General features: G+C 47.7%; 1 protein-coding gene across 1 annotated transcript in view; it reads right to left on the bottom strand.

Annotated features, from left to right (window-relative positions):
• Positions 1-16,197, bottom strand: part of Ephb1 (EPH receptor B1) — a 436,566-nt gene that overhangs the window by 305,200 nt on the left and 115,169 nt on the right. The window contains exon 2 of the mRNA XM_075964864.1: positions 460-524. Within this exon, the coding sequence (XP_075820979.1) occupies positions 460-524 (65 nt within the window). The remainder of the gene's footprint in view (positions 1-459; positions 525-16,197) is intronic.

Genomic DNA, 16,197 nt, shown 5'->3' with positions numbered 1-16,197 from the left:
ACCATGAGCATCACAGAGCTATTCATCATAGCTCTAGGGTCTGGCCAGGTACATGTACACTGACCAAATCAATTAAGGTTGTGCCTCTAAAGCAAGGTCCCGGGGTGCAATCAGCCTCAGCACTTCCTGATACCCTTGGTCTCTGTGCAGCTCTGTGGGCACTGCTGATCTCCAATGTGTTACGATGGCAATAGTGTTAATGTCCCCCTTCTGATACATCTACAGTCTGCATTGCCCAGGAGCTGACTGTCTGAAAAGACTGGGTCGCAAGATGCTCTGCACCACACACAAAGGAACATATCTGAGACCCCTAGGTGCTGCCTCTGGATAGGTAGTATGCCCAGCATTCCCTCTGTACACTGCACCCCACATGTATGGCATTAGGAAAGCCCTACACTTCCCAGCCACCCAGACTCAGGATCTCTCTGCAGGACTGAAGCATGCTGGTCTGATACTCACCCCAGAGGCAGGATTGGCCGTCCATCCCAACTCTGCAGTGGCTGTCCTTGTGTCCATCAGCGTTTCTGCAAATCAGAAAAAGAACAGTGCATGAAGCTACGTGTGATCATACCTGGTGCCAGAAATATCCTTAGGTATCTTCACACTCAGGCTCTTTGGTGACAGCCAAGACTCAGTGAGGGGACAGAGTTTGCTGAAATCCACTGCAGACCTCGTGTTCGCTCCGGGACTCCTCAGTTAACTGTGTGCCAGGACCCACCTTTATCCCCCACATTTAGCATCTACCCAGGGACTTTCTCAGGGCCGTGCTGACCCGGTAGCCAAACTCCATGCCTTCCTCTAGCCTTGCTGGGTCCTCTGTGTATCCTCCTCCATACCTGACTGCTTCTCGAGCCCCTCTTCTCAACACCCCAATCCCCCTGCCTCCTTCCTCTTGTTGCCTTTAGAGGACAATTCCCAGATACCAACTGCTCCCCTAAATCTCTTCCTTCCCACAAGTCTCTTTGCCCCTGGGACAGACATATGCCCACCCTCTCTTCCCCAATAACCTGACAAGGGCTTAGGAAATTTGACAAAGGGCAGGTCCAAAGCAGGAATGAACTATGTTTTAACCCTAGCACAAGTGTAGGTGAGCATTTCTTTATTCCCTGTTGGCCTTCTTAACCTCGGGCTCACAACACATTCTGTTCCTGCCCCTAGGCAATGGTCGATCCATTGTCATTATAAATCAAAAGCCATTGTCTTTACATTCACAGAAATAGAATTACATACTATGTTCTGCTTTTATCTGGCTGCTTTCAGGATAACGGTTTTAAGATGAACTCATACTTTGAAAATGCAAATTTTTTTACTTTGTTGTTATTTTGCTGCTATTGGGGTTGGGGGAGCTTTTTTGAGCTAGGGTCTTGTGATGTGGTCCAAGTTGCCTTGAACTCCAAATTTTCCCCACTCCAATTCATGAATGCTGGGAGAACAATCGTGTACCACAACAGTCAGCTGCATCATTTCTTTATGCTAAGTGGAATCTCATTTTATGAATGCATCTCAATTTGTTCATATATTTATTCTTTTCCAGATTGGGACTATCACGTGAGAGTAGGTGTCCTTCCAAATCTTCCCCAACATCGCATACTGTGCCTTCTTCATGGCTCAATAGTATTCTAGCATGCATATATATATATACACACACATACATATACACCACATTCTCAACTCTAGTGGCTGTGGTGGCTGATCCCACATTTTGGCTCTTATGAATAATGCTGTAATAAACAACACAGGCATGAAGTTCTAAGCTGTTTTCTTAAAATTTCACCGACTCATCTGTTTGTGCTCTCTTGATTCTCAGTGCATGTCCCTGGAATCATTATTTTGTTTTTTTTTTTTTTTTGGAATCATTATTTTGAATCACACGAAGAACATCACATTGTTTTCCTTTTCTTTGGGGTCTTCTGCTACAGAATAGTGGACTCATCTGGAGACGTTGTACCCTGTGCTTCTTCATCTTTACTGTGTCTCTACATCGATGTTTGCACAGCCCAAAGATTATGTGTCTCCTCCAATTGAGGGGCAGCCTTCGTAGGAGCATCTTTCAGCTGAAGATGTTTCTTAGTGCAGTCATCTGGTAGACTCACTTGGATTTAGTTCCAGGTTAGTGCCACAGCTCAGTCTCTGTAGAGATTCTTTGGCTAGAATCAATAGCTTTTAAGATGGTGCATGTGACAGCGGGGCCCATCTGATTTCAGATTGTGTGGGAGCAGGGACATCCTAGCAGCCAAGCGGATGCAGTGATTGGTGCATGGAGTGGTGGCGGTAGGGACACCTGCTACATAGACACTCGTGAAGAGAACAGCAATGCCCGGGATGCAGAATTTAGTAGCTGATTGCTTAGAATGAGCACCTCCGTCGCCGGTGGTCTCTTATAATGGCAGTGGTGGCACTGGGAATGTAGAGAGTATGGGGGATGTGTCCCTAAACCTCATTGGGTGACCACTGCTGGCAGCAGAGATCCAATGAAGCATGTCCTTGGGTCTCGGTGATGTACTCTTGAGGCACTAGGGAGCAGGGGAACCACAGGAAGAAGCTGCCAGGAGCAGTGAGTGGCAGGGAGGCTTGGGATGAAAAAGCACAGGTCCCAGAAGGCAAGGGCTTTGTTTGTTTGGGGTCTTGGGGCTTGCACCACACGCTTTGCTGAACCACCTGCCCATGTTATACAGCGCACTACATGGGTTTGTATGCTGGAGTCACAGGCATACTGTTAGGTCCAGTTGGGTTCTTGAAGCTTTCGGGCATTGTACAAGTTTGGGAGAATGCTTGCAGGGCACCCAGGATGGGCATAGGCAGAAGTTTATGCTCCCATTGGGGAGAGGCATATGGATTCCTACAGCAGCTCTGTCCTCAAGAGGACCTACTTGCATCATTCTAGTACTCAAAGGAAGAGGAAGACAATGTAGGCTCTTCTCTGAGAAATGCTATGATACAGACTCTGGGCAGCAATCTCAACTTTCCCCCAGCCTGTCTTGACTATGGAATTCCCTTGTAAGTAGACTGTGATTGTCCCCGGAAATGTGGTTCTGGCATCCCCCCCCACACACACACAAAATGGTCATCTCCCAAACCAGGGTTCAGGTCCTGGTTCCTGCTGCTCTTTGCCTGTCTTGGAGCCGCCATCCCAGGTCTCTGTCTCACAGGGCTCCCATCACTCCCTCCGCAGCCACTTCACTGCACTGGTTCCTGACTGGGGAGGCAAACACTGCCCACCTCTGTCTAGCCATCCTGGGGTCTCCTCAGAGTCCTTTGTATGTTCTGGACTCTGGTCATTTTTCAGGCACACATCGTAAATATTTAGTCTCATTTGGGCACTTGCCTTTCATTTTCTTAGCAGTGTCTTTTCAAAGGTCCAACATTTTAATTTGGACAAAGCCCAATTCATCATTCGTCAAGTTTTTCTTCCATAGTCTACTACCCTACATGAGAATTCTTTGCCCAGACCAAAGATAAGAAGGTTTTTTACATCTAAATACATCTGATTCATTTTTAGTTAAATTCTTGGATACATCATAGAGAGTATAAGTCAATGTACCTTTCTTAGGTGGTCATCAAATTTTTCCAGAGGTGCAATTTTTCCCTATGACATAAGGCCTTGCTTTGTTGCTCAGGCTGGCCCAGAACTCCTGAGCTCAAGTGATCCTTATGCCTCAGCCTCCTGAATAGCTGAAATGATGGGTGTGTGGTCCAGCACCCCACCCGAGTGATGTCTTTGACAATAAACACACACTAGTGGAGGTGTCTTACTCATTCAGATTCCCCAGACTCTGTACATATCAACAGAGCAGTACAGCTCACCCCAGCAGCAGAGGTGTTGGGACTATGTGCAGAGGTACAGAAAATACAGGGGAGTGGGGCATCAATGCAGAGGATCCCTTTTTTCCCTTCTGGCCCCACTACTCTTCCTACACCATGCCAACAGCCATTCCACACTCGCTGCTTCAGGAAAGAGATATGAAGGCAGAAAGCAGACTCAAAATCTCTGGACTTGGCGGAAACAAGCGTCAAGGCAGAAACTAAAGGTGTACAGAGAAACCGGAGGTGAGCTGTGGGGATGAAATGAAAGAGACAATGATGGCTGGTATTATCACCAGGATGCTTCGGTGAGTAAAGGGTTTGCCAGGCCAGCATGATGAACTGAGTTCAGATCCTTAGCAGCCATGTAAAAGCAGGGTAAACTGCTATAATCTCAGCACAGGGGAGGCATCAGCTGGAGGATTCTGGTGACTTGTTGGCCAGCCTGTGTAGCCAAAATGGTGAGCCCCTGGTTCAGTAAGAGCCCCTGTCTCAATAAACTGGATAACACGAGAAGACACCCAACATGGACCTCTGACCTTCACACACTTGTGCATATTCAGCTACACACACGCAATCCACATCTACCACACACACACAGCACGTGCACAGACTACACCCACCACACACCACACATCACACACACACACGCACATGCTCAACAATGAAAAGAAGTCCCTGATAAATTCATTGGTCAGTGCTTCTCCAGAAAGCTGCCTATTCCAGAACCCAAGAAGGAAGTCAGCTCCAGACACAGGGCCCTGGACATCCACCATCCCAGCAGCTAGTGACCTCGCCAGATGATGGGCACTAAAGAAGGGCCACCCTAGGGCCTGAGCAAGTCTAATGAAGGACCCACAAAAAAGGACCTTCATGGACCATAAACAACGGCCAGGTAGACACCAGGAGCCCGTGTGGAATGCATGCCACATGGCTCTCTGTAGGGCTAGGACCAACATGACCACAGGAAGCCTCCCCTGCCCCATGACAGTGTGAACCATGCCTGAAGCACAGCTAGCATCTCTGCCCCAGCAGATTGAGAGTGCGCATTTGGAAGTTGCCTAGGAGAAAGAAAAGCGGCGTTTTCTTGCCCTCTTTGGGCTTGGGTTAGGGTTGATCTGTGCTATCACATGAAAAATACCAGAGCAGGTATCACAAGTTTGTTTTCCCTCCCACTGCCGACAGCTGGGGTCCTTGCGAAGAGCAAGCGTCCCATCTCCCCTCATCTCCACTTCACAGCACTAACAACGGTCATAATGACATACCACATTTACATAATACACTTCTCAGAAGGTACTCCAGGAGCCCCTGTAGAAGCTCATCGCGGGGATCATTAAAATATCTCTGCCAGGTGGGTCTGAAGCAGGAACGAAAGTACTCACGTGACTGAACGTGACTGAATGGGAAACCAAGGCGCAGAGAGGGGCGCAACTCTCTGAAAAGTCACACAGCTAGCTTCCCACCCTGGCACAGAAAGCCTGAAATCACAGCGCAAGTCCCACCGGACAGATCTGGAAGCTTCCTGAAGCTCTGGAATGGAGGAAAGAACGGGAGCACTTTCTGTTTGGACCATGAAGCCACAAAAGTTCCCAGAATGCAAATCGGCACAAACCACAGACTCTCACTGAAGGGGATGATAGTGGCAAAGGAAATGGAGTCCAGAATTAAACTTAGAATGCAATTGCATTCCGAAGCCTTCCAGGGATCCCTTTGTTCTGTTAATTCCATAAATACAACCTCAGTCTCCCTAACAGTCATAGGTGCCTCCGTTAGAATGTAATTGAATCTGCTTCTGAGTAGTATTTTCCGTGCAATCGATTGGGCAGAAACTGCGGCAAGAGGTATCCATCACCTTACATCCTGTCCAGCGCGGAGACAGAGGACAACAGACACGTGAACCATCCACTCCCTGTGATTAAGGTTAGTTGCTCCTCTGGCATGGGGAGCTCCTGATTACAGCTTTCCACTCTGGTGGGGGACTGAATCAAAGTGATTTGGGGAGGTTTACATCTCCCTGGAGTGGAAGCGACCACTCATTTGCATTTATAAAGCATATTGAGAGCTCTGGCAGAAAGTTATGGTGGAGGCACAATTAAATATTTACCGTCACTTCTGCTCTCAAATGGTGGCACGGGGACCAGACCAGCTGGAAGGGCATGTGTTGCTGTCAGATCCAAAGATGCCTGCAGGGGACAGGGCTCTGGGACGCATGCCCATCGCCTCCTAGGCTCTGCCCCTCTGGGAATTCATATGGGAAAAAACACTGGGTTTGGGAAGGCAGGTTCAGGACCCAGTTCTCACCACCTCCATCTCTTCCCTCTTCATCTGAAGAATGTGGTCTCATAGGTAAGATGATGCAGAAGTGGGGGTGGGGGGGCAAAGCAGTGTTATCATTGCTATAGTAACTTGATCATTCCTAGGTTATGTTCCTGGTCTATGGGGAGAATCGGATGCACTGGTACCTACAGGATACCCCCCATAAAGTAGGCAGGTAAAGACACATTTCTAACCCATCCCCCCTTCTTTTCCTTGCAGGGCTGAAAGAGGAGTCAGTGATATACGCTAGGACACAGCGATGGGTGAGGATGGGTGTGTGCCCTGAATGAGCTCGTGGACAGGAAGTAAAGTTTCACCTCCTATTCTGAACAACCTCCAGTTCTGACTGCGCCCATGAGAGGGTGACTTGAGAACTCAGGGCAATATGCAAGGTTTTTCTGCACAGGGGTATCAGTGAATCTGTGTCTGTGAGCCCTGCTGATCTCCTCTGCATAGGGGTATCAGTGGGTCTGCTCCGTGGGCCCTGCTGATCTCCTCTGCATAGGGATATCAGATCTGCTCCGGGGGCCCTGCTGATCTCCTCTGCATAGGGGTATCAGGTCTGCTCTGGGGGCCCTGCTGATCTCCTCTGCATAGGGGTATCAGGTCTGCCTCCGTGAGCCCTGCTGATCTCCTCTGCATAGGGGTATCAGGTCTGCTCTGGGGGCCCTGCTGATCTCCTTGACTAGTTGAAGGCAGCATTGGAGAAGGGACTAAGGAGTGGCCTCCAGATCAACAACACTGGGAGGGGCAAAGGTAGGTTGAAGGGAATAGAGTGGGAGTCCAAATGGGGAGACGGAAGGGGTCTCTGGCAAGAGCCAGGCTGACTGGCAAAAGGAAGATGCGACAAAGAACCTGGCAGAATGAACTCTTTACCCAGGGGACATTTTTCTTTAGCAACTTCAGCATAGGAACCTCATGACCCACCCAGCAACTGGTGGGACCATGCCTGGGGGTCTAGGTGGTAAGTCCTGGTGGAGGCTTCCTCTATGGGGAAAGAGGCAGCTGCTGCTGGCTTTGATGGCAGTTTCTCTTTCTGTCTCCATTGGCATCTGTGGATGTATTGATATTTGAGGGGGAATTAGATACCTGTCGTGATAAAAGAGAGATAAATAAGCTCTCTTTGTTCAGCTCAGCCATTCTTTTTAGGAGAGACATAGATTAGACATTCAGTTGATTTACAAAGTCCTTCCACGGCGGTAACAATATACACAGGCCCAGAAGAATGAGGAACAGTGGCTTCCAGTTGCGTCTGAGGCAATGCCTGATGCGTATTGACAAGACAAGGCCACCAAACACAGAGCAGTGCCACCATGCGATCCTTTCTCAATAGCCCCCAAGACTCCTGAACCTGGGAGCCACAGCATGGTGTGCTCCCTGAACCAGGATGCTGCTACCTGGGCATGAGGGGCTAAGTGTCTTCGCCATGGCAGACATGGCTTAAGCAGCCCCAACTCCTTTTGTTGCAAGGAATCATGGGAGAGGACTATAATGTGGTGGCAAAAGAGGTGTTTGAGTATCCTTGTACAAAAGTTTTTGAGGAATATGTGGGGGTGGGGCACAGTGCAGACTCCAGAAATAAAACAAGAGCAGACAGACAAGGCAGCTCTTAGGGAGCTTGCAGCCAATCAGGAAACAGAAACTAACCCAATCCTCATTCGAGTAAGCCTGCAATTCTGTCCTCCATGAGTGACAGGAAGGTGGCATGCAGGGATACTAATGAACAAGGAATTTTAAAAGGGTAGGGTATTGCAAGATATTTGATCACATGGTGTGAAGATGTGTCTCTGTCCTTCCTTGCCTGCCTAAGGCACCTCCTGATTGGTTTAATAAAGAGCTGAACTGCCAATAGCCAGGCAGGAAAGGATAGGTTGGACTTCAGGGCAGAGATGGGAACTCCGGGAAGAATCTGAAAGGTAAAAGGCAAAAGATTTATACAATCTGAAGAAGTCAAGATCAATGACACTGGGTTTTGATCCTACTGCACGTACTGGCTTTGTAGGAGCCTAGGCAGTTTGGATGCTCACCTTACTAGACCTAGAAGGAGGTGGGAGGTCCTTGGACTTCCCACAAGGCAGGGAACCTGGACTGCTCTTTTGGGCTGATGAGGGAGGGGGACTTGATTGGGGGAGGGGGAGGGATACGGGAGGCGGTGGAGGGGAGGAGGCAGAAATCTTTAATAAATAAATAAAAAAATGATAGAGTTTCTCCAGGTTCAGACAATGGGACGTTTCGTTTTGTTTTGTATATTTGCTTTTTGATAAACTATGGGGAAAAGATAATAAATTCAAAATATAGAGTAAAAGTATTATATGCATTATTAACTTTTCCAGAAAATAAATCTATTTTAAGGCAAAAAAAAAAAAGAATCTGAAAGGTAGAAACTCCCCAGCCAGACATGGAGGAAGTGGGATGCAGAGTAAAGAGTAGAGGTAACGAGGCACATAACAGAACATAGATTAATAAAAATGTGTTAATTTAAGTTTTAAGAGCCAGCTGGGAACAAACCTAAGCTAAGGCCATTCTTTCATAATTCATAAAATGTTTCCATGTCATTATTCTGGAACTGGTGGTCCAAAGAAAGTCCGACCACAGTAGGGTCATGGGTAAGCACATCCAAGCCCTGACAGGTAGCCTGCACTTGTTCCCCCTTTCCCAGTTCTTGACTCTTGGAAGCACAGGGACACAGTTACCACTACTCACACACCACAAACATACATGCACATGCGTACATGCATACATGCACAGCCCTAAGGCCTAGCCCTTACTGGTAGGTCTAAGGTGACTATCCCCAACCCCAGCTGAAACTCCAGGGTGTTCTAGAGACCATGAGTGAGAACAGCTAAGTTTTCTGCCTTTCCCAGAGAACTCCATGCTACCCCAGACTCAGCCTTGCACAGTTGGCAAGCCAGCTTCAGCCTTGCACATTGGGCAGGCCAGATTTGTTAGAGCCCCTGGATGACATCTATGACATCTCCTGGTCCTTCAGATGTGTTGTGGCCCTCTAGATCCTCAGCTCCTACAACGGGGTCTCAACACCATAGGTGATGAAGCCAAATTTCCTAGCAGGTCCAAACCTCCTTCATTAGTACAGACTGGCCACCTAGGATTTGGTCCTGTTCAACTGAATTGGCTTGAAAGAACCCAGGAAGATCTTTTGCCAGCTCTGTGCTTGAGGATAGGGTTGGTTGACTGTTAACTCTTAACAGCCAGGCTCTTAATAGAGGCTCATGTTCTAGCAGATCTGGAGCCTAGGCCCAGAACAGCTGTAGAAGGCTGCATTGAGAATGGACTCCAAGTAAATTTCCATACTCCACTTCTGCCCATAAGCCCACCCTACCTAAATCTTTCTGCATTCATTCTCTGCATCTTCTCTTTCTCCCTAACTTCCCTGCCACCCTCCTCTAGCACCTGTGTTTTTGAAATCTCAGCGGTATATGTATGTGTGTAATATATATGCATATGTTTGCATACGGGGCTGTACATGCACATGTATACACAGGTGCAGAGAGAGGTCAGAGATACAGAGGTCATTGATTGACATTTTATTCCCTGAGACAGGGTCTCTTTTTATGCCAGGAGCTCAATGACTTGCCTAGGCTGTCTGGACATTAAGCTTCAGAGATCTACTTGTCTCTGCCTCCCCAGTAGCAATTACAAATCCTTCTTACTACAGAGTCTGAATTTTTATGTGGGTGCCGGAGATCTTAACTCAATTCCTTATGCTTGTAGAGCAAACACTTTATCAACTGAACTATTTCCCCAGCCACTGGTGTTTGGTTTTGATTTCCTTCTTTTCCTTAGTTTTCTATCAAAACATTCATCAGCTTCCATTGTTTCTTACTTCAAGGCCCCCGTTTCCTCTGTGTATTTCTTTTCTATCCCTGCACTACAAGTCTCCAGGTTCCATCCCTATATCCTGGGACCCACGTCCCAAGTGGTATGTCACAAGAAGCCCCACCCAAATCGCTGTCTGTGCTGCTGAATCCTCGTCATCTGCTGCCAGTGTGGCACATTCAGCTTTGGAGGGGGCTGTATGACCACAGCAAAGGAAGCTTTATCCAACATCAGCCCTTCTGATCACAGAATGACGTCACTCAGAAGAGTTTGTGCAAATGAAATAATTGCCTAAGAAAGGTGGGAAAAGGGGCCTATTTTATAATGACAATCATCACAGCATTGTCTACAGTTGAGGGTCTGACAGTAGCCCATCCTTACGCTCATAAAAGTAGTGCTGTGGAAGGATGTGTATGAGAACATGAACCCCCAAACATACATCAGGAAAACAGTTGGGTGTGCCCAAAGATGCCGTTCAAGTGATGCTTCAACCGGAAAACATTTATGCAGGGACAGGGTAGCAAGAGGCAAGCTCTGCTGGGATAGGCACATACCTTTACAGTTAAGATTCCTGTGTCATTATATTGTCTTTTAATACCAAAACCCAGAGACACAGATTTAACATTATTTCTAGAAATACCTCTTTCAGCACATCTTCGCTCCCTACTTTGTGATTTTTTCCAGACTCTCTATTGACTGGAAGATTGTTACTAATGTCTGCCCTGCCAAGCCCCTGTGATCCAGAGATGGAAATGCAGATTGTGCTTTAGTGTCCTGACCATCCAGACCTGAATAATCACACAGAAACCATATTAATTACAACACTTGTTGGCCAATGGCTCAGGCATATTCCTAGCTAGCTCTTACATCTTAAATTAACCCATTTCTATTCATCTGTGTATTGTCACAAAGCTGTGGCTTACCACTAAGTTTCTGGCATCCTTCTCCTTTGGCAGCTACATGGCATCTGCCTGACTCTGCCTTCTTTCTCCTTGTATTCAGTTTAGTTTTCCCGCCTACATATATTTTCTCCCCTGCCATAAGCCAAAACATCTTTATTAACCATAGTAATAAAACATATTCACAGCACCGAGATAGCTCCTCCAAACATATCCCTCAAAGTAAACCTCTGCCCCCACTCCCTGTTCCTCCTTCCTGGAATGGCTTCTTCATTCTGTCCATCACTGAAATAATAGGTCTTCAAGCCTTCCCTAGTTCTACCCATGGAGCCCCACCTTGTTCTGAGTAACTCTCACTTCCTTAGCATCTGCTGTGAGCTGTTGTGTTGAACACCAAGAGAGGACAGAGCTGTGGCTTTGGCTTTGAGTTTCCCTGCATGCCTGCTTCCTCCACCAAAGCAGTCAATAACCCTAAAGACACAGGTTCAATTCCCAATAGTGGATAAACCACAGTCCAGCTATGCTTTGGAATAGTCCTTCTGCACAGTGTGAATATGTATTACTCTCATGGGTTAATAAAGAACTTACTGGCCTGTAGCTGGGAAGGAAGAGATTGGGTGTAAGAGTCAAACTGAGAATGTTGGGAGGGAGAAGGGAAGAGTCTGGAGCCGCCAGAAGATTCAGGGAGAAGTAAAATGGGCACACTGTACTAAGAAAAGGTACTAAGCCACATGGCAAAGCTTAGATAAAGAAACATGGGTTAATTTAAATGTAAGAGTTAGCTAATAACAAGCCTTGGCTACTGGCCAAGCATTTGTAATTAATATTAAACATCTGTGTGCTTACTTGGGAGTGGCCTGTGGGACAGAAACTTCCACCTACACAGCTTGGTGTCAAAAGCCTTATCCCTTAACAGCAAGTCTCTCCTCCTGCACCTCCTTCAGTCAATAGGACTGGGTCCTGAAAGAAACTCTGTATCAAGTACACTCATGTGACTAACACCTATTTACTAGCTTTGCCAAGTATAAATCTTAGGCAAATGGAGGCTATTATTATGCATGTCTCCATTGATTGATGGGTGGTAATGGCCAGCAAAGAACAGAAACAAGCTTGAGTAAACTGAATGAGCCAATTCAACCCATCTGTTGAATGAGTGACTGATTGAATGAGTCTGAACAGGCATTCAAATTGGAAATACAAACTGTGAAATTTGCTCTTTTAAAGGACATACAGATCTGCACAGTCCTCCCCACCACGCCTTTCTCCTTCTGCCTCTTTTATGTTTCAAGGTACAATTACTTATGGTAAATAAAAGAAGTCACAGCCTTCATGGGTCACAGAACAGTGCCTCAAGGGGTTGGGATAGGCTCCAGGTCTAGCACTGGTTCACACAGGGGCCTACCTTAGGAAGCTAAGTAGAGTTCCAATGCTCCTCCCACCAGGAGCCCTTCTGAGTCAGGCTCCTAGAGAAACAGACACATTGGGTACAACACTGGGGTGCCAGAATGCCTTGGAAGGGCTCTGTTCTCTGAACAGCCCAGCCTTGGACTTGGTGTGTGACTTAGAAGGATCCATCCCCTTTCTGGCTCGGGGGTCTCTATGACTCCTAGTTCTGATATATAAGAAACATAGCAAGCAATTAAAGGGGGTCTCTATCCAGGGTGACCTCTGTGTCCTCATCCCCATATATGACTGGACCACACAGTGGTGTGGGAGTGTGTAGGCTTGTGTTCTGCAGGAGCTTCACTAAAAACAACAGAATGGTATTGTCTCCCCATTATGGAGGCCAGAATTCTTTCAGCAGGCTGTCAGGAGGGCCATACTCCCTCTAAAACCTGTAGGGTAGAGGCATTCCTTGCCTTTTCTGGTAATTGCTTGGTTATTGGTGTTTTGCAGCTACACAGCTCTGGTCTACCTTCAGCCTGGGCTTCTCTCCTTTCATTTACTATGGACGTGTTATAAAAACATACCAGTCATGCTGTAGAGGAAGCTACTCAACTCTGGTATGTCTGCAATAAACCTGTTCACAGCTGAGGTCACACTGCCAAGTATGGGGTCAGGGAGCTAAGACTTGGACATCTTTTTTTCCCAGGAAACACAGATCAACTCATAACAAGAGGGGTAAGAGACTTGGAAACACCGTTTTTAGATGTCTCCCATCCAATAGTTGGGCTTCACGCAGATGTAAATGAGACCAGGTATCTACTTCAACGTCCCCCATACCAGCAAGTGAAAGATAGATGGTCTCCATTTGGTCCTCCACGCCCTCTCACCTAGTTCTGTCCTGGGAAGAACTTTGCAGGCTGCATCAACAGGACACTCATTCACCAGCAGAGTGGGAGGCATGTGGAGATAGACAGGCCACATGAACATTCCCAGCTTCTCTTCCTTAAATGTAGAGAGTGGTGACCCTTTCCAACAGCTGTGGTCTGGTGATATTGCTGAAAGCCTACGGGTGGTGAAAGCCCAGGATTGTGACTAACTTCTTTTTTTGGGGGGGGGATTTTCAAGACAGGGTTTCTCCATAGTTTTTGGTTCCTGTCCTGGAACTAGCTCTTGTAGACCAGGCTGGCCTCGAACTCACAGAGATCCGCCTGCCTCTGCCTCCCGAGTGCTGGGATTAAAGGCATGCGCCACGACCGCCCGGCTGTGACTAACTTCTAAGAGCCACACCATCTTTGCTGTCTTCCACTCTGAGCAACCCCTTCTAAAAGTCTATTGTGGGACTTTACACGGGGAAGAAATGTACAAATACCTCTTTACCCCAGGTAGATCACCAACAGTGATAAACCAACACAATGATTCTATCCACGTCTAGTTGCTTGAACTAGCGAGTTTGTTGAGGTTACTTTCCTCCATATTACTGAAAGGAAGACCCCAATGTGGGTGACCACTCAGGAAATTTGCATCCGTGGAGCTCCCTACACAGGTTGCAAGCAGCTCGCATATGTGGAGTCTCCTTTCCCTTTCTCCCTATGTTTCTGTTTCTATGACCTTGGGGAGTGGCCTTGTCCATCCTATAACTTTGTCACATTTCTGAGGCCCATAAGCTGCATGGCCACTGCTGTACCACCACCCCCAGTGAGGAGGAAATACATCTACAGCATCATCATCAATCTCCCCTCAGTTACCTCTTTAGACTGTACCATTTACTTCTTCCAAGCCCCAGATGACACTTGGGGTTTAAATAGGTAGCCCTGTTAGGCAGCACCCATATCTTGGGTCCCCTCTCTAGCTAGTCCTGCAGCTCTCTACACAAGAGGACAGCTACCATGACAGCATGCTGACCATACTGAACTCAAAGCAGACAGACCTGAACGTGAGCTTTAGTTCTAACACTGTCTACCTGTATGACGTCAGCAAGTGGTTCAGACCCTTAAAATTGCTGTTCAGTCACCCACTCAATGAGGATAACAATGTCTGCTTCACAGGGTAATTGAGGGGAGTCAGTGAAATATTCAGCAAGTACTTCCTGAAGCTTCTGGAAGGTTCTATAAGGTCTATAAAAGGCAGTTGTGTTAGAGTGCATGGCTGGTGATGAGAAGCAGAAACTCTTCATGACCCAAGTTCTTTAGCTTCACCAGGAGAGACCTGGTCAGCTTCTAGATATCTAATTCCCATGCTCATTGTGAAGGGTGGGCACTGGCTCTACCCAGCCCTGCTCACTGTGAAGGGTGGGCACTGGCTCTACCCAGCCCTGCTCACTGTGAAGGGTGGGCACTGGCTCTACCCAGCCCTGCTCACTGTGAAGGGTGGGCACTGGCTCTACCCAGCCCTGCTCACTGTAAAGGGTGGACACTGCTCTACCCAGCCCTGCTCACTGTGAAGGGTGGGCACTGGCTCTACTCAGCCCTGATCACTGTGAAGGGTAGACACTGGCTCTGCCCAGCCCTGCTCTCTGTGAAGGGTGGGCACTGGCTCTCTCCAGCCCTGCCGCCAAACCAACTTCAACAGTCATAGCTGACTGAGAAACCACACTCAGCCACTCAGTCACACTTTCACGTCCTTAGCACTCTTTAACTCAGATATGGATATTGTAGCCTTCACCACGCCCATATATTGCATATGGCAAGGGATCTTAGAAGAGGTTGCCACAGTAACAACCTTTCCTGATGGCCGGCCAGTCTCAAACACAAGATGGCCCCTGTGTAGCCTCACCTGGATCTGAAGAAGTGGGGAAGTCTAAGAAGGAATCCAAAGAGCCACATTGTCTGTATCCCAACCGATGGCATGCAGTGAGACTTAAAAACAGCACTGGGTCTTTTGGGCTCCAGACACGGGCTGTGGTCTAGAAGAATGGCCGCACTACCATTACAGCATCCCTGACACTGCCCTGCTCTTCACCCTGCCTCTTCCTCTTCCCTGAAGTGGGCTCCAAGAGCAGTAGTTATCTGTGGTCTCCTACAGTCAGACCTAAGAGACCACAGCCCCTTTCCAGGGCTGGTGGGAGAGGCTTACTAAACTAGGGGAACTGAAAATCCACGCAAGAGCCCTAGACTGTGTGGAGTAGCATGTGTGTTTCATGGTGCAGAAGGTAATGGATCTCCATACTACACAGGACTCACAGCCTGTCCTGCCCACTGAGCAGCAAGGCCAGCAGCCATGGCTAAGTTCAGCATGTTTCTCCTAGGTCTGCTGTTTCATGCTGGAAAAAGAGGATTTGAAGAACCAGTAGTTTGGGAACAAGAGGGTCTGGGGAACAGATTCCTCTCTTGTCTACTGTCTCATGCACCCACAGTGTTCCGAAACAGCAAATGAAATCGAGACTCTCCTTGCTCCCACAGTGTTTGGGAAGGGGATGAGAAAGCAGTCAGAGAGTTCCTTGGGATTTTCCATGAGGTCAAAGTCAGGACAGTGTTTCAACAAAGGCCGCCTGGCACCCAGAGGTCCTTCCCAGATCTAAGCTGCCAATCTTCCTGCAGCTTGATGCAGTCAATGCCATTCTTACAAGGAAATCAATCCAGGGTATTCTCATCTGGCATCAGGTGGAATCCCAGCACAGGCTGTCCACAGAAGACAGCTCTCTTGAAAGCCTGAAACCCGGGATTCTATACAGCCTTCCATGCCCAGGCAGAGGCTGCATTTATCCTGGCACGCCCCTCACTGAAGGTACCTGGTCCTCCCTCCTGTGGCCTGCCACCACAACATAACTTCCCGCCTCCATGAGATTTGTCGATGGAGGAGAGACAGTCCAGTGAATCTAAGAATTCATAGCTTCTCTCCTACAACAAATGCCAGAGAAAACTCAAGAAAGAGAAAATGGAAGGTAGCTGTTGGGAGCATAAATATCCTAAGGGGCCATGGTCCTAGGGTCCTTTTTTCTTTCTATCTCAGATCCCTTTCC

Source organism: Microtus pennsylvanicus, chromosome 3 (genome assembly GCF_037038515.1).
Source record: "Microtus pennsylvanicus isolate mMicPen1 chromosome 3, mMicPen1.hap1, whole genome shotgun sequence".
In the NCBI taxonomy this organism is placed as follows: Eukaryota; Metazoa; Chordata; class Mammalia; order Rodentia; family Cricetidae; genus Microtus; species Microtus pennsylvanicus.
Note: the sequence above shows the minus strand (reverse complement) of the source record. Positions and strands in the feature narration are given on the sequence as shown.